General features: G+C 39.4%; 1 protein-coding gene across 1 annotated transcript in view; it reads right to left on the bottom strand.

Annotated features, from left to right (window-relative positions):
• The window catches only part of RNF125 (ring finger protein 125), a 41,425-nt gene that overhangs the window by 5,234 nt on the left and 12,345 nt on the right, over positions 1-23,846 (bottom strand). The window contains exons 2-5 of the mRNA XM_060119575.1: positions 16,401-16,554; positions 12,441-12,535; positions 9,618-9,708; positions 1,781-1,888 (exon numbers count right to left, since the gene is read on the bottom strand). Coding sequence (XP_059975558.1) covers positions 1,781-1,888; positions 9,618-9,708; positions 12,441-12,535; positions 16,401-16,554 — 448 coding nt within the window. The remainder of the gene's footprint in view (positions 1-1,780; positions 1,889-9,617; positions 9,709-12,440; positions 12,536-16,400; positions 16,555-23,846) is intronic.

The following is a 23,846-nucleotide window of genomic DNA, read 5'->3' as shown; positions in this document are numbered from 1 at the left end:
GCCCTGGGTCACACTTTGAATGATCTTGAGAAGAATGGACTGAACATGAACAGCCAAGACAGGCATGGAATCAACCTGGCTTTTAGAACGTCTTATGGAGCTAAGATAAAGAGGAACCCCTATGTGTTATGAAAAATGAGAACACATGGCTCTGTTGAGGGCTTGTGTGCCTTGGTGGCCAGAAAAGACATTATTTGAGAGACGGAGGAAAGAATATGAAGCCTCTGTAGTGTGGTTTGTTTGATTCTTCAAGTGGTCCTGATATTCCCATTTAGCCTCTCCCCATCTCCAGTTTGCCTAACATCCGTGCCCTAACTGCAAATCACTCTACATGCATTATCTCATTTAATTCCCACAAGAGCTTCTGGAAGCAGTGTGTACTTTGCTCTCCTCACTTAACAAATGAACAAACAGAGGCTCCAATGTTAAATACCTTGCCTAAGGTCACACAGCTGTGACAGGGCTGTTACTGAAACCCAGGTCAGAACCCAGGTTTCCCTGTGTTGAATCTGGATAATCATAGTGGGCAGATCAGAAGGCGTGGAGAAAAATTTCCAATGACAATCTTCAACAATTATTAAATTCCATCTTGAAATTGCATAAAAATAGTCAAAATCATGTGAAAATTATATGCAAATTCAAATTTAACCCTTAACATTTCATGTATTTAGATAAACGTAACAATAAAATGTACTATTTCAGAACATGGCTATGAATGATTTTCCTGCTCATGATAGGCAATACGCCTTTGCCGAAAGGGACTCAGGGGACAAAGCATTACTCTCATGTGATAATGCATAGAAAAAAGGCTATGTTAACCTTTTGCTTGTTATTACCATTTTTGATAACAGAAACTACGGTCATAAGTATTAGAACTATTCATACTATACCAGATTTTTCTTTCATCTTAAAAAAATCCTTAATATAATGAGATTGGCCATGAGTTGGTAGTTATTGATGAGTAGCTGATGGGTATACAGGGGTTCATTATATTATCCTACTTCTGTATATGTTTAAAAATTTTTCATGATAAATTTTTTTTAAGTTGAAAAAAGTTCAATAAACACGAGAGTTGTGTTTTTTTGTTTTTTGGGTTTTTTTTTGCGGTACGCTGGCCTCTCACTGTTGTGGCCTCTCCCGTTGCGGAGCACAGGCTCCAGACGCGCAGGCTCAGCGGCCATGACTCAGGGGCCCAGCCGCTCCGCGGCACGTGGGATCTTCCTGGACCGGGGCACGAATCCATGTCCCCTGCATCGGCAGGCGGACTCGCAACCACTGCGCCACCAGGGAAGCCCGAGAGTTGCGTTTTACAGAATTTAAATTAAAAATAGAGCCCGTGTGTCTCGCTACACTGATAATGTCATGTCTGTTACTAGCCATTCAGTATATTATAAAATGAACGCAAATTCTCTGAGCCATTTCCTTACAGATATGATTTCCTCTCAGCTATATAAGTTTTTTACTTCATAAAAATTATAACTATTAACGTATATTGGGAGGCACTAGAGTAGAAATTAAAATAATGTGAAAGTGAAATCTAGGTCTTTACACGATGGCTAATTATTTACATCACAAAGAAAATGATTTTGTCTAAGGGAGGTAACTACTTTACTATTAACAGTTTATAAAACAGCATGTTTTTATGATTTCCTACTTAATGCTAATACTTAACATTTTAGCTATACATACATTTTTTCCTCTACAATCTTACTCACTTGGATTAAGAAAGCTAAGCTAAACACAGCATAAAAACAATGTAAAAGTAAGAAAATATACTTACTATGAAATCATCATAAAACAAAGTGTGACTGACTTGCAAATGTCTTATTAAGCTGCCATTGAAGCTGCTTGGATTCTCATTAGGTACTAAACGGCAAAGTGGACAGAACTGGAAATAAACAAGATCAAGAGTTCAAGAAAGAATTTTAAATAATCATTACTGTCAGAATTAAAAAATTAAATAACCATTCAACAAAATAAATTTTAATTTTATGAATATATTGGCCATACCTTGGTATTGTCTTAGAATTGTATAAATATTAAAGCAACATAAAGAAATAAAATTGCACTTATTTCTTCATATGCATTTCTTGTATATAAAAGTATATGTTTATCATTTAAAAAAAATTTATTTATTTTTGGCTGCATTGTGTCCTTGTTGCTGCGCGCGGGGCTTTCTCTAGTTGTGGCGAGCGGGGGCTACTATTTGTTGCGATGTGCAGCCTTCTCATTGCGGTGGCTTCTCTTGTTGCAGAGCACGGGCTCTAGGCACATGGGCTTCAGTAGTTGTGGCACGCGGCCTCAGTAGTTGTGGCTCACAGGCTCTAGAGCGCAGGCTCAGTAGTTGTGGCGCACGGGCTTAGTTGCTACGCGGCATGTGGGATCTTCCCGGACCAGGGCTTGAACACGTGTCCCCTGCATTGGCAGTCGGATTCTTAACCACTGTGCCACCAGGGAAGTCCCTATCACTTTATCATTTAAACAATATTACAGTCAGTAGGTGTGCCATAATTTAATTAGTTACCTACCTCTTGGAATACTGACGTTTTCTTGGTATGTGGATATTCTATTATTACCAATTATAGTATCTATATTGTTTACTTTTGGGGGGATTATTTTCTTAGGATACATGACCATAAATGGAGATTAGAAGGTCAAAGTTATGAACTTCACAGTTCATAATATATATTACTCTATAGTTTTATACTGCCACCAGCAATATAGATTATAATACACCAGCATCAAATACTAATACCAGCATCAGGTGTTAGTATTTATACATATTTTCTTAATTTAATAGACATTAATGGCTCTCTAATAAAACTTTTTCATTTTGAAATATTTATAAGCTCACAAGAAACTGCAAAAATAACACAGAGAGGTACCATGTCACAATCACCCAGCTTCCCCTAATGGTAACTTCTTACATAACTGTGGTACATTACCAAAACCAGGAAACTGGCAATTAACTAGACAACATCTGACTTAGATTTCACCATTTTTTGCATGAACTCATTTTTTTGGGTGTGTATGTATAGTTCTATGAAATTTTATCACACATATAGAAATGCATGTAACTACCGACACAATCAAGATACAGAACTGTTCTCTCACTACAAAGAACTCCCTTGTGCTGCTCCTTAACTTCCTCTTCTCTCCCAGACCCTGGCAACCACCGATCTCTTCTCCAGAACTTTTGAGACTGGCTTTTTTTTTTTTTTTTTTTTTTTTTTTTTGCTGTATGCAGGCCTCTCACTGCTGTGGCCTCTCCTGTTGTGGAGAACAGGCTCCCGACGTGCAGGCTCAGCGACCACGGCCCACGGGCCCAGTCGCTCCGCGGCATGCGGGATCCTCCCGGACCGGGGCACGAACTCGCGTCCTCTCCACCGGCAGGCAGACTCCCAACCACTGCGCCACCAGGGAAGCCCGAGACTGGCTTTTTTCACTAAGCATAATGGCCTTGGAATTCATCCAAATTGTTGAGTGCATCAATATAGTTCCTTCCTTTTTACTGCTGAGTAGTATTCCATGGTATGGAGGTACCACAGTTATCCATTTACCTTTGAAGGACATTTGTTGCTTTGGGCTGCTACAAATAGAGCTGCAATAAACATTTGTGCATAGATGTTTTATGTAAACATATTTTCATTTTTCTAGGATTAATTTCTAGGAGTGTGATTGCTGGGTTAGTGTTACAGTTAACTGTAAAAAACTGCCAAACTATTTTGTTTGTAAATGGCTGGACCATTTTACATTCCCACAAGCAATGAGTGAATTATCTAGTTTTTCCTCATTCTCATCAGCATTAGTTACTGTCAACATTTTTCTATTTTAGTTGTTTTCATAGGCATGTAGTGGTATCTCATCATGGTTTTAATTTGTAATTCTCAAATGGCTAATATAAATGACTCTTTTAATATATACCACTTTATCACATCTTAACATAGGTTTTTTTAAAAATTGTATTTCTTCGTGTATTCATTTTGAAAAATGAGATGCAGAATCATTACTGAGTGCCAGGTATATGTTAGGCAATAAATGAGGTGGTATTCTCATTTGATTCTCACAGAAACCCAGTGAATTATCATCTTTATTTTGTTGATGAAACCAATTTCAGAGAGGAAAAAGATTAGCTTAAATCTACACCACTTCAAGTATCAGAGCTGGAATCTAGGCCTCTACTAGACAATCCAATGTCCTTTTCATATTATAACAGTGTCTAATTTATCAGCTTGGATGATGTTTTTCTCTAAATTTAAATGAGATCTTTACATATTTCTTTTCATTCTTATTATTTTATGGGGGGGGTCCCAGTTTCAATATGCTCAATTTCTATAAATAAGGTCCATTTTAAAATTTTGCTCTACTCAATTAATCTTAATGTCTTATTTTAAATAAAATTACATCATTTAAATTATTATTGCTTTATAATAATTAATGATTTCCTTACATTCTAGCTATCTTGGTTAATTGACAACATGGCTATCCCAAAATAGCACTCAATCTACCCTGAGACCCCTACATAGTGAGAACAGAGCTGAGACCAAGAAATATTTTAATAATAGAAACAACCTAAGTGTCCAGCAACAGATGAATGGATAAATAAGACATGGTATACACACACACACACACACACACACACACACACACACACAGTGGAATATTATTCAGCCATAAAAAAGGAAATATTGCCATTTGCAGCAACATGGATGGACTTGGAGGGTATTATGCTAAGTGAAATAAGTCAGTCAGAGAAAGACAAATTCTGTATGATATCACTTATATGTGAATCTAAAAAAATTACAACAAACTAGTGAATATAACAAAAAAGAAGCACACTCACAGATATAGAGAACAAACTAGTGGTTACCAGTAGGAGAAGGGGAGGGGTAACATAGGGGTAGAGGATTAAGAGGTAGGGGATTAAGGGGTACAAACTATTATATATAAAATAAGCTACAAGGATACATTTTACAACATATATCCCATATATTGGGATTATGGACAATATTTTATAATAATTATAAATGGAGTATAACCTTTAAAAATTGTGAATCACTATATTGTATACCCATACCTGTAACTTATATAATATTGTACATCATCTGTACTTCAATTGAAAAAAAAGGATGTTGGCCTCACCTCTATGACAGTGAACGCAATGGGTAAATAACAGTCACCATATTAGAAGCTACCACTAACCTCAATCCTTTGGAGCATCTATTACAATGGACACCCAGCTCTATCTGTGGTTTCGATTAACTCCCACAGCAACTCAGCCAATTACAGGACACTTTCTATATAATGGTAAATACCATTTGGGGAAGAAATTAAAGACAACGGAATCCAGTGCCAAAAGAGACACGCACTGAATATAATTATAGACAAATATGCAACCAAACTTAAGGTACCAGATGGCACATCTAATTTAATAGGAGTTTGGAAGCATATCTAATGAAGATTTTCTCCTTCTAACACGTTTATGCATATATGCTCCCACTGCCCAGTCCAGCCACAGACATTCTGAATACCCATGGAAATAAACTGTTGTGGGAATGAGGGCTCAAGCTCTTGTCACTACAGCTTTTAATTCCAAACCAACTGAAGTCCTGTCCCTTCCCATAAGGAATGAACCTCAGGATCAAGGCAGAAAGTAAGACTACCTTTGAACCTGTGTGAATGGAAATACGATTTTTAAAATATCCTGTTTTTCATATCACTACATCCTACTATGTGCTAGGTTCTCCGCCAAGAGCTGGGCATGCAGTGCTGAACAAAGAATTAAGTTCTATGGCTTCATGAACCTAATAATTTGGAGGGAGAGACAGACACAAATACACAATTAACGATTTGTGATAAATGAGAAAAAAGGGGAGAAATGCAAGAGCTGAAATTAATTTGGGTGTCAGATAAGTGAAATTTAAGTTGAGTTCTAAAGGATAAATAAGAACCAACCAGTGGGGACTTCCTTAGCAGTCCAGTGGTTAAGACTCCATGCTTCCACTGCAGGGGGCGCAGGTTCAACCCCAGGTTGGGTAACTAAGATCCCACATGTCGGGCAGAGAGGGGTTGGGGCAGGGGGGCAGGAAGCACACACAAAAAAGAACCAACCAGTGAAAGAAAACACTGGAAAGAGAGAAGAGCCAGAAAGTGTGGTTCTTGCTGAAACGTCTTCCTTTTAGAAGATAAAATATTAAATTTCTCTCGAGTGGTCTCATAATTCAATCTGAAGCATGCTGTGTGTGTCATTTGCCTTTTTTTTTTTTTTTTTTGTGGTACGCGGGCCTCTCACTGCTGTGGCCTCTCCCGTTGCGGAGCACAGGCTCCGGACGCGCAGGCTCAGCGGCCATGGCTCACGGGCCTAGCTGCTCTGCGGCATGTGGGATCTTCCCGAACCGGGTCACGAACCCGTGTCCCCTGCATCGGCAGGCGGACTCTCAACCACTGCGCCACCAGGGAAGCCCCCATTTGCCTTTTTTGAGTCCAATATTCCATAGATATAATTTTTCAAAAAGAAAAAAACATGGCAGAATATAATTACTGTGTGACAAAAAGGAGCTGTTCTGAAGGTTGCACATGAGAACAGTCAAAATTCCTTGATGTTCATAACTTACTACCCCTGTTTGCTTCAGCAACTCAGAAAGAAAAGATTAGTTGCTTGTGGTTTGATCTCGAATTATCTAATTCTATCTGGAAGGCAGAATCATTTGCCCCAATCTCTAACCGCCCTGAAACTTCTTACATCTGGTAAGTCAGATGATGTCACTGATCTTATCTGAAGGCAAACCCAGCAATTCAGTCCTTCAGAGCAATAATTCCTTGTTAACTTCCACACCAATCCAGAAGCAGCCTTGGACTCAGCCCTCCTCATCCAAGGATTCCACCAGGTGTTTTCACCTACGTGCCCCCAGAGGGTCCCTAAGCACGTGACCCCAGCCCTGCCACAGTATCTGCATCCAGCCTTTTCCTAACCACAGGGTTTTTCCGGACTTCTAGTGGCACTAGATGCTTCAGAGTGCATGTGTCTTAGGCTTCTACACTTAAGCACGAAACACTAACCCAGGAAACCTGAAGGTGTTCGGTTCCAGAGACCACTTTTACACAGCCCTGGTGTATTACAGAACCATGGCTTTTCTGAGCAATCTGTTCCTGCCTGAAGGCCTTGATAGCATCCTGGTCTTGTGGTAAAATTTACTTCACCTCCTCCACCTCTCCCAGTTTGGGTTCCCCAACTGTGAGAGTACATGGCTTCCTCTGAGAAATCTGCTCTAGCCTTGATTTGATATAGCTGCAAAAATGGTAGTAACCCGGCATCATCACCTGACTCACTTACTACTACCCTGTGAAAAAGGCATCATCATTACCGTCATCTCCATTTTACAAATGATGAAACAGAGGCAAAGAGGTTAATAGGATTTTCTGCGACTTGCACCAAAGCTTATCTCCCTCCAAAGCCTAGGCTTTCCTCCCCCCGCCCCAGGGCACTGCTGTTCAATAGAAATGCAACAGAAGCCACACACATAATTTTATTTTTTGAGTAGCCACATTACAAAAACTAAAAGGAAACAGGTGGGATTAATTTTAATAATATGTTGTATATAACTCCAGATATACAAGTTATTATTATTTTAATAGAAATTTATTGAAGTATAAACGCTTCACAATACCGTGTTAGTTTCTGTTGCACAACAAAGTGAATCGGCCATATGCATACACGTGTCCCCATATCCCCTCCCTCTTGAGCCTCCCTCCACCCCCCCATCCCACCCCTCTAGGTCATGGCAAAGCACCAAGCAGATCTCCTTGTGCTATGCTGCTGCTTCCCACCGGCCAGCTATTTTACATTCGGTAGTGTATATATGTCGATGCTACTCTCACTTTGCCCCAGCGAAGCCTAGGCATTTTAACTACTAAGTTCCACGATTCCTGGTTTATCTCTGTCCTTATGTTGGCTTTCTTCAGTGACCTCTATGACCTCTAAATTATAGAAGACCCAGCTTCCATGGACCACCTTCAATCTGATGGCCAAACTGAGTGGCACGTGGACTGGACTTCTGCGGAGCAGGTACACAGTACCAATGGATGGACAAATATGGGGCCTGCCCTGGAAGGATGCTATAATGCGGCCCATGGTCCAGAGTGCCTAGTGTTCCTCCAGCCAGAGCAGCACCCCGGGCACTACTGGTCAGGGCTCAGACTGTGTCGATAATTTCTCCTTCATAGGGTTGCTAGGAGAAGGCAAAGAGGCACTCAGAACTCAGTTAATGGTAGTCACTATTATGCCATCCTAATGTTTTCTTCAAGCTTCCTCTAGGACGGTTCCCCAGGGACATATCATAAAACACCTCCTTAGCCCAGTTTCTCCCACAGAGCAACCTGAGCAGGAAAAGCCCCTGACAACCTCCTCTGCTGCCCCAACACATATCAAGCTCTTAGATAGCCATTCCAAGAACCAAACCTCTGGGCCATTAGGATGAATAACAAATTCCTTTGCTGTAGGAGGACTTTTGTCTTGAACTTGCTAGTGGAGCACAGTGTCTATGCCCTGGAGCTAGACTACTGGGTTCAAACCGTAGCTGTGATTATTTACCAGCTATGAGATTTACCTCGTAAGACTTAACCTCTCTGAGCCTCAGTTTATCATTTGTAAAATGGGGATAAGAATCATATCTATCTCATAGGATTGTCGTAAGGGCTATCTAGCTATCTCTCCATCAATCACCTATCTAATATACTTACATTTCAACTTCACCCACTTTCTGAAAGGATTTTATGGAAAAAAAAACAAACCTTAAAACAAATTTAAAAAAACCCAAACTCATATATATGAAAAACACATATACATATATACACATGTACACATATACAACATAAAACTAAAATAAAATTCAAAAAGCTCTTCAAGGTATCATTTTACATCTGTTAAGCCTGGATAATTTAAAAATAAGTGTACGTATAATTTATCCCTTATAAGTACAACATTCAAAAGTCCATACCTTTGTGTTCATACCATCATTTTATAATTTCTTTCCATATAAGAATAGTCTCTACTCTGATTTTGTTGATCATATTTTGTCCTTTTTCTCTGAGTTAGAAATATGCTACAGGGTATTACTGTGTAAAGAACTCTCTTATTGGGTAATTCAAGACACTCTCCTAAGTCAAAAAAAATTTTTTTTAAATAAATAAATAAATGTACCCAATCTTGGCCAGGTTAAGGTGAAAGTGGTTTACTCATAAATTGCTGACACAAATATAAATTGACTCAAACTATTTAGAACACATTTCAAGAGTTAATAAAAACTTGCACTCTTGGTCCCAGAAATATCAATCTAAGGAATTTCCTCTCAGGAAAAAAGTGCTTTAGAAGGAAAAGTTTAAATGTACAAGAATGTGAATTCGAATCCTAAAAATTGTTACCAATCCAAATGTTGTAAAATAGTAAAATGGCTAAGTAAATGATGACGTATCCATCATCACCCTGCCTTACCTCTCAACTCTACAAAAATGAAAATTATAAGGGGAACTCCCTGGCGGTCCAGTGGTTAGGACTCCACGTTTTCTAATGTGTATCAAATTTAGACACTGCAGAAATGTATAATAACACAAATCCTCACCACAGGTCTCCTTTCTGATCTGTGATGAGTAATGCAATGATCCAGCAAGCTGTCTTCATCCAATTCCTTCTGACAAAATGGACATACACACCTGGAAATTACATAGAATACAAACGTTACTGAAATTGTTGATCATTAGACAGTAGTCACTTAACTAGAGGTAAAAAATAGAATGTAAGGGGATCTAGTTTCTGGTCCTCATTCTTTCTGAGTTGATGTTCTTTTTCCAATCCTGGTAATAATCTTGGTGCCTAAATTTTTTCTCATGAGAAATGTAAATGTGTAACCTCACAGGGGCAGGATAGAGAATCAGTTATAGTGCACTTGAAGCACTTGATTTTCTTTGGAAGAGAAGTACAATCTGAGCACCCCATTAACTGAGGAACAGAGGAACAAACCACCCAGCTGTGCCTAAGTTACTTCTTCTGTCCCTTTTACTTCCTCCCTTTCCTAAATCAGGTAACATCTGAATGAGGTGTTACTTTGTTCTCCAACTAGCATATCTAACAACACTGGCATATATAACTAAAGGTGTCAACTCACAGTGTTAGCATCCAGTGAAGAATGGAAAATGGCCTGCAACTACCTTGTTACATCCTTATGCACACCTAGGAGTATCTGTCCCTCACATCTGTGCTGTCCAACGGACTAGCCATTCGGTATGTGTCTACTGGGCTAGTCCAAACTGAGATATGCTGGAAGTATAAAACACACACTCAATTCTGAAGGCTTTATATATACATAAAAAAGTAAAATATCTCAATAATTTATATATATATATATTTTTTTTTTAGATGTTGGGGGTAGGAGTTTATTAATTTAATTTATTTATTTTTGCTGTGTTGCATCTTCGTTTCTGTGCAAGGGCTTTCTCTAGTTGTGGCAAGCGGGGGCCACTCTTCATCGCGGTGCGCAGGCCTCTCACTATGGCGGCCTCTTGTTGCAGAGCACAGGCTCCAGACGCGCAGGCTCAGTAGTTGTGGCTCACGGGCCCAGCTGCTCCGTGGCATGTGGGATCTTCCCAGACCAAGGCTCGAACCCGTGTTCCCTGCATTAGCAGGCAGACTCTCAACCACTGCGCCACCAGGGAAGCCCTCAATAATTTATATATTGATTACATGTTCAAAGATAAGACTTTGGCTATATTCAGTTAAATAAAATATATTACAAATTAATTTCACTTGTTTCTTTTTACTTTTTTGAGTATGGCTATTAGAGAATTTAAAATTACATATGTGCTCTGCATTATATTTCCATTGCACAGTGCTGCCTTAAATTCTTAGGGACAATATGGAGGCTTGGAATTTTTTGCTCACTTTCCATTGTAGATATAACTTCCTGTTCCCCAAGAGTTGTATTCTGGACAAGCTCCCTGCATAAGAATTTTAAAAATTTGAATTATGTAGTAAGTTCTTCCATAAAGCAAAGATTTCTATCTTAAATGCAAATATTAATCTATCCTGTAATACTGATTAATCAACAACACTTCTCATTTTCTGTTATTTCAATTCTTTATTATTTCATTCTAACCAGCAGGAGAAATTAGTATTTAAATTAGGTTTCATATATTTCAAAATTTTCATAAAGCCTATCAACCTTACAATCAAACCACACAGAATTCATACTCTGCCTAGAGCTAAAATACTCACTTACAATTTAACAGAATGGTATAATCCTATAATAAAAGGTATATTTGCAAAGTACTCTCTAGTAAAATGAGAGGAATGGGGTGATCATTTAGACTTTTGGGGTAGGAAATTTAAGTTATATTTTGAGTAGTATATTTTCTTTTTTTAAACATTTTTATTTAAGTACAGTTGATTTACAATGTTGTGTTAGTTTCAGGTGCACAGCACAGTGATTCAGTTATAAACCAATCAATCAATCAGTCAATCAATCATACATATATATTCTTTTTCAGATTCTTTTCCCTTATAGGTTATTACAAAATATTGGGTATCTATCCCTGGGCTATACATGCGTTTTCTTAAAATAAGCAGAACTAACATTTATCTTCAGGAGAAAAGAAGAAATTATACTGAATACCTCTTTGGATAGCTGCATTCATAAGCAGATTTAATGGTTTCAAAACCATCATCCCTATGCAGGAGAACACAAATCATTTCTTTATTTCTTTAGCAGAGGCAGATGCCGAACTTTCTAATTCCTCTGCCTATCAAGAGAGTAATAACCCAGATTTCTTTCTTTCTTTTTTTTTTAAGAAAAAATAATTAATGATCAATATCCTCCATTACACCTACTAGCCACCTCCATCCTTCCTCCAGCCCCATATAAGATTACCCAGAAAACAGGTACAGCATTCAGAATGCCTGCCCCACACCTGTTCTTTCTTGTTAGAATACACACTGAGATGTCACTTCGTCCCTTCTAAAGAGAAACCAGCAAAAGGAGAGAGAATGAGCTGGGGAACTGAGAGGAGGTGATGGAAAAGTAAAGACAACAACCTCTAAACCATCATCTACTTCAGGACTCTGTTAGTCACAAAATAAAGCCTAGCAGAAATTGAACAGTTCTGCTTTCTATTTTTGTATCTTCCTCCATATAAACTTGTCTGAGGAAGTTTCCACAATCTCTCCAGTGTTCAGTTGGTTCTCCCCATACAAAGTTTTTAAAGCAGAGAGAACAAAATTCTTTTGTAATTATTCCCATTAACAAATGATTACCAGTAATAGGTATTATGGTCAGAAGCCAAAACATAACTACATACATATTTTCAGGACAAAAATGTTAAGCTTTCTGGCTCATTAAGTTCTGTATAAGCGTATCAAATTTAGCATTAAACTAAATTGTACTGAAACAAACCTTGTTGCTGTCTCTCCAAGTTCTTGTAGTGGTCCATACTTATCTATGTACTTCTGACATGTTCTTATGTGTGCCCTCATTTCACTGAGGCAAACCTATATAAAAGCAGATTAAAATAAGCTCACTGTTGAAAAGGGGTTCATTTCAGTCAATGAAGTCTTTTGTGACCAGCTTTATTGCTTTCCTTATTTCAAATAAGGTCATAGTGTGGGGTCAGTTGATTAAAAGGATGCAGTCATGATAATAGTACAACCAATTTAAGGCATTATCAAGCATAACACTATTTTAAGTAGTTTTTTTGGGGGGGCCGCGTCCCATGGCATGTGGGATCTTTGTTCCCCGACCAGGGATTGAACCCCCAGCCCCTGCATTGGGAGCGCGGAGTCTTAACCACTGGACTGGCAGGGAAGTCCCAAGAAAAACACTATTTTAAATTTTTCTTACAACTAGAAGACCCAAAAGCTGAGTTCTTGAATTTGGTTCTTCTACAAAGTATATGTTTTTTAAAGTGCAAAGATGTATATTAAATCAAATTTACTTTTTTTGGATACAATTACCTAAATCGGTGATGGAAAGAGGGAAGTAAGGAAGAAAAAGGGGAGGAAAAAAAGAGCAAAAGGAAGGAAAGGAAAAAAAGTAAAAAGAGAGATAGAAAGAAAGAAAAACAAAGAGAGGTAAAAAGAATAAATAGATGGATTTTAGAGATGTCCAGAGTAAGTGAAAAGAAACCCTGTGCTTCAGGGAAAGATATAAATACCATGGCTTTATAATACATCCAGTAGTATTACATGAATTCACAGTATACAGTATACTTAATGGCCCCATTAAGAGCAAACATAAAGGACAGCTACTGCAGTCCATTTTTATCAAGGCAGAATAAAGAGCCCTTGTCCTTCCAGATATACATTCAGATTTCCTAACCATGAGGGATCTGTTGCTAAATAACACATACTCTACTAAATGTGTCATTAGAAACTCTGATAAGATCTTGTGCTAAAGGAAGCTCTGTACAGCTGTAAGGTGGCCCACCCACCCTGCTTCATTTTGCCCAAGGTACGGAAGTTAAACCTCAGACATGAAATCTACCATGTCAAGAAAACAGTTATAACTGTCACAAAAGACAAAAATAAAAGCAAATGGGGGGCTTCCCTGGTGGAACAGTGGTTAAGAGTCCACCTGCCAATTCAGGGGACACGGTTTCAATCCCTGGTCCGGGAAGATCCCACATGCCGCGGAGCAACTAAGCCCGTGCGCCACAACTACTGAGCCTGCGCTCTAGAGCCCGCGAGCCACAACAAAGAGTAGCCCCCGCTCGCCGCAACTAGAGAAAGCCTGCACACAGCAATGAACACCCAACGCAGCCAAAAATAAATTAAAAAAATTTTAAAAGCAAATGGAAAAGTAAGAACAAATCCTTGCTTTATAACTATCCATCTAAAAAGATGTAAAAGCTAGGACCGATCTAGGCATCTGTCTTAAAACAGACTGTTTGGGACTTCCCTGGTGGTGCAGTGGTTAAGAATCCGCCTATCAATGCAGGGGACACGGGTCTGGGAAGATCCCGCATGCCACGGAGCATCTAAGCCCTTGCGCCACAACTGCTGAGCCTGCACCCTAGAGCCCATGTGCCACAACTACTGAAGCCCGCGTGCCTAGAGCCCTTGTCCCACAACAAGAGAAGCCACTGCAATGAGAAGCCCACGCACTGCAACGAAGAGTAGCCCCCGCTCTGCAACTAGAGAAAGCCCGTGCGCAGCAACGAAGACCCAACGCAGCCAAAAAAAAAAAAAAAAACCCAGACTGTTTTACAACTTTTAACATCCAACTTTGCACATCAGTGCTCTCTCATCTCCTTATGACTTTTGTTAAAAGTTTCTTTCTTCTTCTTTATATTCCTTGATCAACAAAGAGACATATTCCTCATATAAATTAGCAATCTGGGGACTATGTCCTGACAGATGAATTGATAAATGGATAGAGCGTCTACCCCAGACACAAAACTGTGAAAGCCATTGTCAGAGGTGGCAGAAGGAGCACAAGCCACTGAGCTTGCACTAAAGGAGCTTATCATCTAATGGAGGAAAAACAAACAAACAAAAGATGTGAAGACAAGCAGACACTGGGGACTGGAATACTAAAGCCAGGCTCATGGAAGGGAGGTAAGGAGGACTCTGAAGAGTAAGAAGAGTTGAAAATGGCTATAGGAGGAATGGCAGTATTCCTGACGAGAGGAAGAGACAGATACAAGAAATACCTCAAAGCAAAGATCAAAATACTTGTGAATAATCAGAAATGCAGGGGGGTGAAAAAGGAAGGGGATCTCCACCCAGGATAACTGAGAGAATGCTCTTGTTTCTGACAGGTACCAAAGGTGGGATAAAGAACTGGAAGACAAAATAATACGCTGGGTTTGATTCTGTGCATGTTGAACTTTAAATGATGGCAAAATATCAAAGTAAAAATAATCAGTAATGATATTAAGAATGTGAAAGCTATTGATTTTAAGCATTTACTATGTTTCACAGTGCTAAAAGCCACTTACATTTTGTTGTTTACCTTTACAACCACTCTGTGACACAAGCATTACCTTTTCCCTCAATTTAAAAGAGTCAAACAAAAACTTAGATTAATAACTTGCCCCAAATCACAAAGAGTAAGGGAGAGAATTAGTGTTTAATCCCAGGATGTCTGACTCCAAAGACCATGCATGGATTCCGTAATCAGGCAGCCACGAATAGATTTTTGAGTCTTACAAAAATATTCAAAAATGCATTGAGCATTTATTATGTGCCAGTCACTCTTCAAAGTGCTGGGTATACAGCTGTCAATAAAACAGTCATGGTCCTTACCCTCATGGAATATTGTGGAGATAATGGATAATGGACATTAAATTTAAAAATTCACAAAAGCATAATTAAAAATGGTGATAAGTGCTATGAAGAGAAAGCACAGACTGCTAAGAGAAAGTGTAACAGGCTATATTTTAGATGAACAATCAAGAAAGGTTCTCTAGAGAAATGTAGATCTTCAGCACATGATCTCTCTTTTGATCTCTAGACTGGTAATACCTAAATACCCTTCCGTTAGCAGTTCAAATTTAATGTATCTAAGACTTAACTGTGGATTCTTCTCTAAATTTGCTCGCCATATTAGCACCTTCACCTACTCATCTCAGAAACTTGGGGAGCATTTTGATACCTCACTGTCACTCACCTCCACATCCAGTTAATTATCAATTTCCTTCAATCCCTCTCAGAATACACCTTGAAACAACTTCTTATTCCATACCTAATGCTAGACCCTAACCCAGCTTCCTTAACACCTATCCTAAAATCCACTAAACTGGCTTCACCAATCCTGCTTTTGCCCCCTCCAAACCATTTTCCACTCACATGCTAGAGTGACATCTTAAAAATATAAACCTGATCAAAAGCTTATACTTTTTCTATGACTCACTATTGCGTTTAAGATAAAATCTAGAATCTTTGTCACAGCTTCTAAGACCTCACATGATCTAACCAGGCTAGCATAATAACAACGGAGGAAAACTGCAGCAAGGAGGAAGTGGTCAACAGAGACAAATACTGCAAAGCCCAGAACAGTACAGGTGGAATTATGTGACTGGAATTGAAAATAAAGCTATTCATTGGGTGGGCTGCAACCGCATAGCAGGAATGGAGGCCACATAATAGGGGGTCATGGGAGTAATGGGAAGAGAGGAAATGGAGGTGGTCAATGAAAGCATTTGTTTGAAAAATGAGGTGACAGTGGGCATCAGGTGACTGCTGTCCAGCAGCCCATACATAGGAAACCAGAGGAAAGGAAGAGGAGAGGCTGAGACAATAAACTTTGGAAAGTCGGGGTAGGATGAGGTCAAAGGCATAGGTGAAACAACTGGCTGCAAAACAATTTTCTCAGAGTTCTAAGACGGTAACTATGAGCAAAGGCAGGGTCACATACCAGGGTGTCACACTCAGTGCAATTCTGGAACTCGGATTTCATTTTCTTGGCTACATCAGTTGCTGGAACTCCTTCAGAAGGAAGATATGCCCGGCAGTAAGGACAGGTCCACTTATTGTTCTTGAGACTGGTAGCAATGCAAGAACGGCAGAATCTACAGGACACAAACCAAGAACACATCACTTTCCTTAACAGTATAAAGGAGCCACCACTAGGTGTTCATTTATGGAAACCGTATTTTAATGACACCTTGTACACTAAGAGCTGTTCTGCCAAACGAAAGCTCTATCTGCATCCTACAGCTGCTGGGGAGTCTCTTACCTTCCCTGCAAGACCTCCCTGGGGCCACACATTCTCACCACGTGTGCTGCACGCATTTAAACAGAAGGTGACAGACAAAGTGGTGAAACAGCCTTCCTACAAACAGAATGAAAACTATAACTCAAATATTGCCAGCCATAAAAAAGAATGAAATAATGCCATTTCAGCAACATGGATGGACCCAGAGATGATCATACTAAATGAAGTAAGTCAGAGAAAGACAAATATCACATGGTATCATTTATATGTAGAATCTAAAAAAATGATACAAATAAATTATTTACAAAACAGAAACAGACTCACAGACATAGAAAATAAACTTACCAAAGGGGAAAGGGGGAGGGAGGGACAAATTAGGAGCTTGGGATTAGCAGATACATACTACTATATATAAAATACATAAACAACAAGGGCCAACTGTATAACATAGGGAACTATATTCAATATCTTAATAACCTATAATGAAAAAGAATCTGAAAAAGAATATATCTATATCTATGTGTGTGTATGAATGAATCACTTTCCTGGATACCTGAAACTAACAAAACATTGTATATCAACTATATTTCAAAAAAAAACCCCTCTAACTCAAAGGATATCTAATGTGTTCTTTCTTTTCTTAAATCCTAGTTTACCTTAAAATCTGTGGGGCTGGGGGGAATAGGTCTTTGCTCTGTGAGATTCTGTGTGTTAGATTAGAAAATAGCAGCAAGTTGAGGCGGTAAAAATACGAAACACGTTAAAGTCTTCATAAAATAATTTTAAACTCATCCTCAGATGCAGGAAATTATCTAATCAAAAGTACCACTTTAGGAATGTCCTCCACGTCAGTAAATACATTCTCTGTTTACTTAAAGATGATCATGATAAAATCTTAACACAGTCAACAGAATTCACAGAAAATCTTGACCTATCTATGGGAGCTGCTGAAGGCTACATGTGCACAGAAGTAAAAGTGAGCATTGCAATAGGTTATACACATTAGCATGAGCTGACAGCTCTTAACTCAGCATGTAATTATTTGCGAATATTTATACACGGCAAAAGTTAAGCTAAGTAAATTATACATACTGAAAAGTTCATATATCATAGGTAGACATACAGCTGAATGAAGTTTCACAAACAAAATTCCTAGTATATTAGCCATTTCTGATTCTTTTTTTAAAAAATTTATTTATTTTCATTTTTAGCTGCGTTGGGTCTTCGTTGCTGTGCACGGACTTTTCTCTAGTTGCGGTGAGCAGGGGCTACTCTTCGTTGTGGTGCGTGGGTTTCTCATTGCGTGGCTTCTCTTGTTGCAGAGCACGGGCTCTAAGCACACGGGCTTCAGTAGTTGTGGCATGCGGGCTCAGTAGTTGTGGCTTGCGGGCTCTAGAGCGCAGGCTCAGTAGTTGTGGCACACGGGCTTAGTTGCTCCGTGGCATGAGGGATCTCCCCGGACCAGGGCTCGAACCCGTGTCCCCTGTATTGGCAGGTGGATTCTTAACCACTGCGCCACCAGGGAAGTCCAGCCATTACTGATTCTTAAAAGTATTCTCTTCCACCTCTGTTATAAAAGTCTTATATTCACACAGAGGATGCTTACTTCTGCACTGTTCTTGAGGCATCTGCTTGATGTTGATGCCTGCCCAGCACCCATTTCCCCCTTTTTCTTGCCATAGCATCCTGATTTTGCTCTGCAGGAACTACACCTCTTATATGAGATACAATTTGGTGGGACCTCAATCCAGGTGCCCATAATCCCCTGCTGAAGGCAGAGCGCCTAATGTCGGCCATGCTAAGTAAACCCTCTCTCTGGGAGATGAATACTAAACAGAGTGACATAAAGACTGATTCAGCAACAACTTGATAGGACTATCCTGCTCTTTATTTAGAACCCCAGATCTGCCTGGGTTCCTACCCTTTTCTTCCTGGGTGTTTTTGTTATTAATGTCATTTGGTAACTTTATATTTTGATATAATTTCAAATTTGATACACTGCTTTTTTTTATTTACAAAATTTTAAAACACTTCCACATACCTTAATTCATTTAACCTTAATAAACCCCTAAGAAAGATCATTATTTCCTTTATAGATGAGGAAACTGAGGTACGTAGAGGTTAAGTTACTTCAGCAAGGTCACAGCTACAGAAAATGCCTGAACTTTGTTGACCTTAAGCTGGGGTTTCCTGACTCAGAATTCAGTGACCTATCTTTCCACAACTGCAGCTACCCCAGTTGGAAAGAGCAATACTTTCAGAATCAAAAGACCTAAGTCCCCTGCTGTATTTTACTTCTATCTGCCTCAGGTGATTAATTGTAAGTTCTAAGGCACATTTGCCCTTGCATTTCTTTTAGTCCCTAAGAATTGGTTCTCAAAGTGTAAGCTTTGAAGGGTATTTATTACAAATGGTCCAAATGCTCAACTCATAATTAACATTTCTAATACAACACCTGTGGTTCTGACAGGAATTCTTTGTTTACATAATTTAGGAGCAAGCAGATAACACTGTGTTTCTTGTCAACTAAAAGTCTTCCCCCCTTTCTCACAATTTGAGTTTTATGCTAATACAAACAGAAGATGAATATTGGTGCAAAGGGACTTCCCTGGTGGCACAGTGGTTAAGAATCTGCCTGCCAATGCAGGGGACATGCAAAACAAACAAACAAAATATACTGGTGCCAAGCCCCGTGGTAGGCACTGATACACATCAGCTCATTTCACCTCATTTCGCTCTCACAGGAATCCTAAATGCTGCTCTTTCTCCTTACCCTGAATGATAGCAAACTGAAGTTCAAAGAGGTGTAACAACTTGCCGAAGTCACATAGCCAGAAGATAGTAGTATTTTTTTTTTGCGGTACGTGGGCCTCTCACTGTCGCGGCCTCTCCCGTTGCAGAGCACAGGCTCCGGACACGCAGGCTCAGCGGCCATGGCTCACGGGCCCAGCCGCTCCGCGGCACGTGGGATCTTCCTGGACTCAGGCACGAACCTGCGTCCCCTGCATCGGTAGGTGGCCTCTCAACCACTGCGCCACCAGGGAAGCCCCTCTTCTGTTATTTTATAAATACTTCATACATGTTTTTGTAACTATGATTGATAACCACAATGGAAATTCTTAGTAGATATTCATGAAAAGTAGCACACTTGAGGCATTAAAAAAATTTTTTTTATTGGCGTATAGTTGCTTTACACTGTTGTGTTAGTTTCTGCTCTACAGCAAAGTGTATCAGTCACACGTATACACATATCCCCTCTTCCTTGGACTCCTTCCCATTTAGGTCACCACAGAGCATTGAGTAGAGTTCCCTGTGCTATACAGTCTGTTCTCATTAGTTATCTATTTTATATGTAGTAGTGAATATATGTCAGTCCCAATCTCCCAATCCATCCCACCCCACCCTTACCCCCTTGGTATCCATACATTTGTTCCCTACGTCTGTGTCTCTATTTCTGCTTTGCAAATAAGTTCATCTATACCGTTTTTCTAGATTCCACATATATGGCTTAATATACGATATTTGTTTTTCTCTTTCTGACTTACTTTACTCTGTATGACAGTCTCTAGGTCCATCCAAGTCTCTGCAAATGGCACAATTTTGTTCTTTTTTATGGCTGAGTAATAATCCATTGTATATATGTACCACATCTTCTTTATCCATTCATCTGTCTATGGACATTTCGGTTGCTTCCATGTCCTGGCTATTGTAAATAGTGCTGCAATGAACACTGGGGTACATGTATCTTTTTGAATTATGGTTTTCTCTGGGTATATGCCCAGTAGTGGGATTGCTGGGTCATATGGTAGTTCTATTTTTAGTTTTTTAAGGAACCTCCATACTGTTCCCCATAGTGGCTATATCAATTTATTGAGCATTTAAAAAATCAAGTCCCTCCCTATAACCCCCCCCCAACTAAGTCTGTACAGTGGTATTATCTGTGGCATGAAACTCACAAATAAGCATTATATAGATGTCATTGCATTATGTGAGAATATTAGTTGCAAATCCGGTAGATTAGTCAATTAACTGTACTTTTGATAGAAGAGATTATGAACTGGAGAAAACACATCAAGATCAAGGTGTTTTGGAACAGATTGAACTTACTGATTATGAGTATATGAAAACCACAGCTTTTAGAAGTGTTACCATGGAAAGGTACTGGATGCTGCTGCACCTCAAGTCTCATTTTCTGGGGTGCAGAAGCAAGACTGCAGAACTGCTTAGTTCAAAAGATCTGAGGAGAACATTCTCTCCTTAAAGGTACAGTTATCAAATTCAAGTCATGAGAGCTGAAGCATCTACCATCCTTAACCTAGCACCTTGGCATGAAAATTATATAAGTGATCATTTTCTGAATTGTCTAATCAGAATCCTCACAGGGCTATTCAGCTTTAGGTAATATATATTATATAACAGGGCACAGAGAAAAGATAACTCTAAATTAAAACCTCTGAGAAAGCAAAGTGTAGAAGTGTATATAGAGTGTGAGCTTCTTACAGGTTTGTAGATGTGTAAAAACACCTAGGGTAAAGAAAATAAGAACATTTACCTACTTGTTGGAGAAATGGGAACTGGAAAGAAAGGGGTATATGGTAGAAGAAGGGTATTTTCACTGTCGAATTTTAAGTGTGAACCATATAACCTTATTACCTACACAATAAACAATTCTTTTAAGAAGTTAATTACCTACAACCACTTGGGATAAATGGTCTGGTAGTGTCTGATAAAACAAAATTACAAGCACCCCTTGACCCTGCAGTACCAAGCCCGTGTTTTACTCGAGAAGTTAAAAAATATATCCATTTGTATTCAGAAGGGATGTTTTCACAGTAGACCCAACCTGGAAATAACCCAGATATTTATCAACAAGAAAATGAATAAAGAACCCATGGCACATTCCTACAATGGAATACTACACAGCAATAAAAAAGAACAAATTACTGATACACGCCATAACATGGATGACTCTCAGAGACATACTAAGAAGCCAGACACATGAACTTATCTACGAAACAGAAACAGACTCACAGACATAGAGAACAGACTTGTGGTTGCCAAGGGGGATGGGATGTGGGGGAGGGATGGATTGGGAGTTTGGGATTAGCAGATGCAAACTATTATATATAGAATGGATAAGCAACAAGGTCCTACTGTATAGCACAGGGAACTGTATTCAATATCCTGTAATAAACCATAATGGAAAAGAATACGAAAAAGAATATATATAAATATAAATATATGTAACTGAATCACTCTGCTGTACACCAGAAACTAACACAACATTGTAAATCAACTATACTTCAATAAAATAAATTTAAAAAAAAGAAGCCAGACACAAGAAAGTACATCTTGTGTAATTCCACTTATTTGAAATTTTTGAATAGGCAAAACTGATCTATAATGGGAAAAAAATAACTCAACAGTGATTGCCTATGGTGGTACACGGACGGGGATGGCTGGGAAGGGGCATAAGGGAACCATATGGGGGGTAATGAGACTATTCTATATCTTTTTTTTTTTTTTTGCAGTATGCGGGCCTCTCACTGTTGTGGCCTCTCCCGTTGCGGAGCACAGGCTCGGGACGCGCAGGCTCAGCGGTCATGGCTCACGGGCCTAGCCACTCTGCGGCATGTGGGATCTTCCCAGACCGGGACACGAACCCGTGTCCCCTGCATCGGCAGGGGGACTCTCAACCACTGCGCCACCAGGGAAGCCCGAGACTATTCTATATCTTGATAGGGGTTTGGGCTAAACATTGGTCAAAGCTCTGCAAGTGTTATACCTAGGATGTATGCATTTCACTCTATGTGTAATTTACCTTTAGAAAATCCCATAGACAAGTTGTGAACTCTGGTTAATATTACATATGCTGATATGAGAAGGGGTAGAGTGTGCTGATGTTTGTAACCTACTCTAAAACGCATCCAAAAAATAAGATGGATTGATGGATGGATAGGTATGTGATAAAGTGAGAGGTAAAAGCAAATACGGTGAAACTAACAATGGTAGAAATAGGTATGGATATATGGTTGTTCACTGTACAATTCTTTCAACTTAGCTGTATGTTTGACATTTTTCATAATAAAATGTTAGGGAAAATGAACCACCTTACTATGACTTAAATTTTCTTTACTTTTCAGAAAAATTTGGTTGGAAAACCAGGAAGGGAAATGCTTGGAGGATAAGAGACCTGAAATATTTAACAGAATGTGATTTGAAGAGAAAAACATTTTTAAAAATGATATTTTTAAGAGCATCCAAATTCAGTGTGAGGAAAAGATTATTTTGCATTTATGATTATTTAAATAAATTTAAAGAGCACAGAACAATTTGAAAGATAATGTAAGGCTGAAGTTTTGTTTTATGTTTAAGTTTTTTTTTTTTTTTTTTTTGCGGTACATGGGCCTCTCACTGTTGTGGCCTCTCCCGTTGCGGAGCACAGGCTCCGGATGCACAGGCTCAGTGGCCATGGCTCACGGGCCCAGCCGCTCCGCAGCATGTGGGATCTTCCCGGATCGGGGCACGAACCCGTGTCCCCTGCATCGGCAGGCGGACTCTCAACCACTGCGCCACCAGGGAAGCCCTATGTTTAAGTTTTGTTTTATAAGGTTTGTTTTCCCTCGAAAACAAAACTGTAAAAAAAATGAATTCGTGTGGCTTTTAGCAAGAACAGTTATTGCATGGTTATAATGAAGATTTATAAAACATGCACAAATCTCCCCAGACCCAACCATACAAGCATGCCTTCACTAACGAAATTTTCACTAATAGCTTATGACTGCCAATGTTTGACATGCCAGAGATGAAACCATGGCAGTGCCCGAGGTCCCTGCTCTCAAGAGTTCTAGAAGGAGGAGAGAGGAAATGAGAAGGTAAACAAAAAGACTGGCAAACGATAAATGCTCTGAGAAGAATAAAACAGTTGACAACACACATTGAGTGGGTGGGGCAGAGGGAGCAGTGAGATGGGTGGTCCCTCAGATGACATTTGAAGGCATCAGTCTTGGGAAGGTCTGGGAATGGTTTTCCCAGCTGAAAACAGGGACCATTTTGCTGAGGTACAGAAAGCCAGCGTGGTTGAAATGCAGGGGGCCCAGGGGAGGGTGATTGGCAGTATGTGGGACAGTAAGGTAGGTAGGAGAC

The sequence above is a fragment of the Mesoplodon densirostris genome, chromosome 15 (assembly GCF_025265405.1).
Source record: "Mesoplodon densirostris isolate mMesDen1 chromosome 15, mMesDen1 primary haplotype, whole genome shotgun sequence".
Lineage (NCBI taxonomy): Eukaryota > Metazoa > Chordata > Mammalia > Artiodactyla > Ziphiidae > Mesoplodon > Mesoplodon densirostris.
Note: the sequence above shows the minus strand (reverse complement) of the source record. Positions and strands in the feature narration are given on the sequence as shown.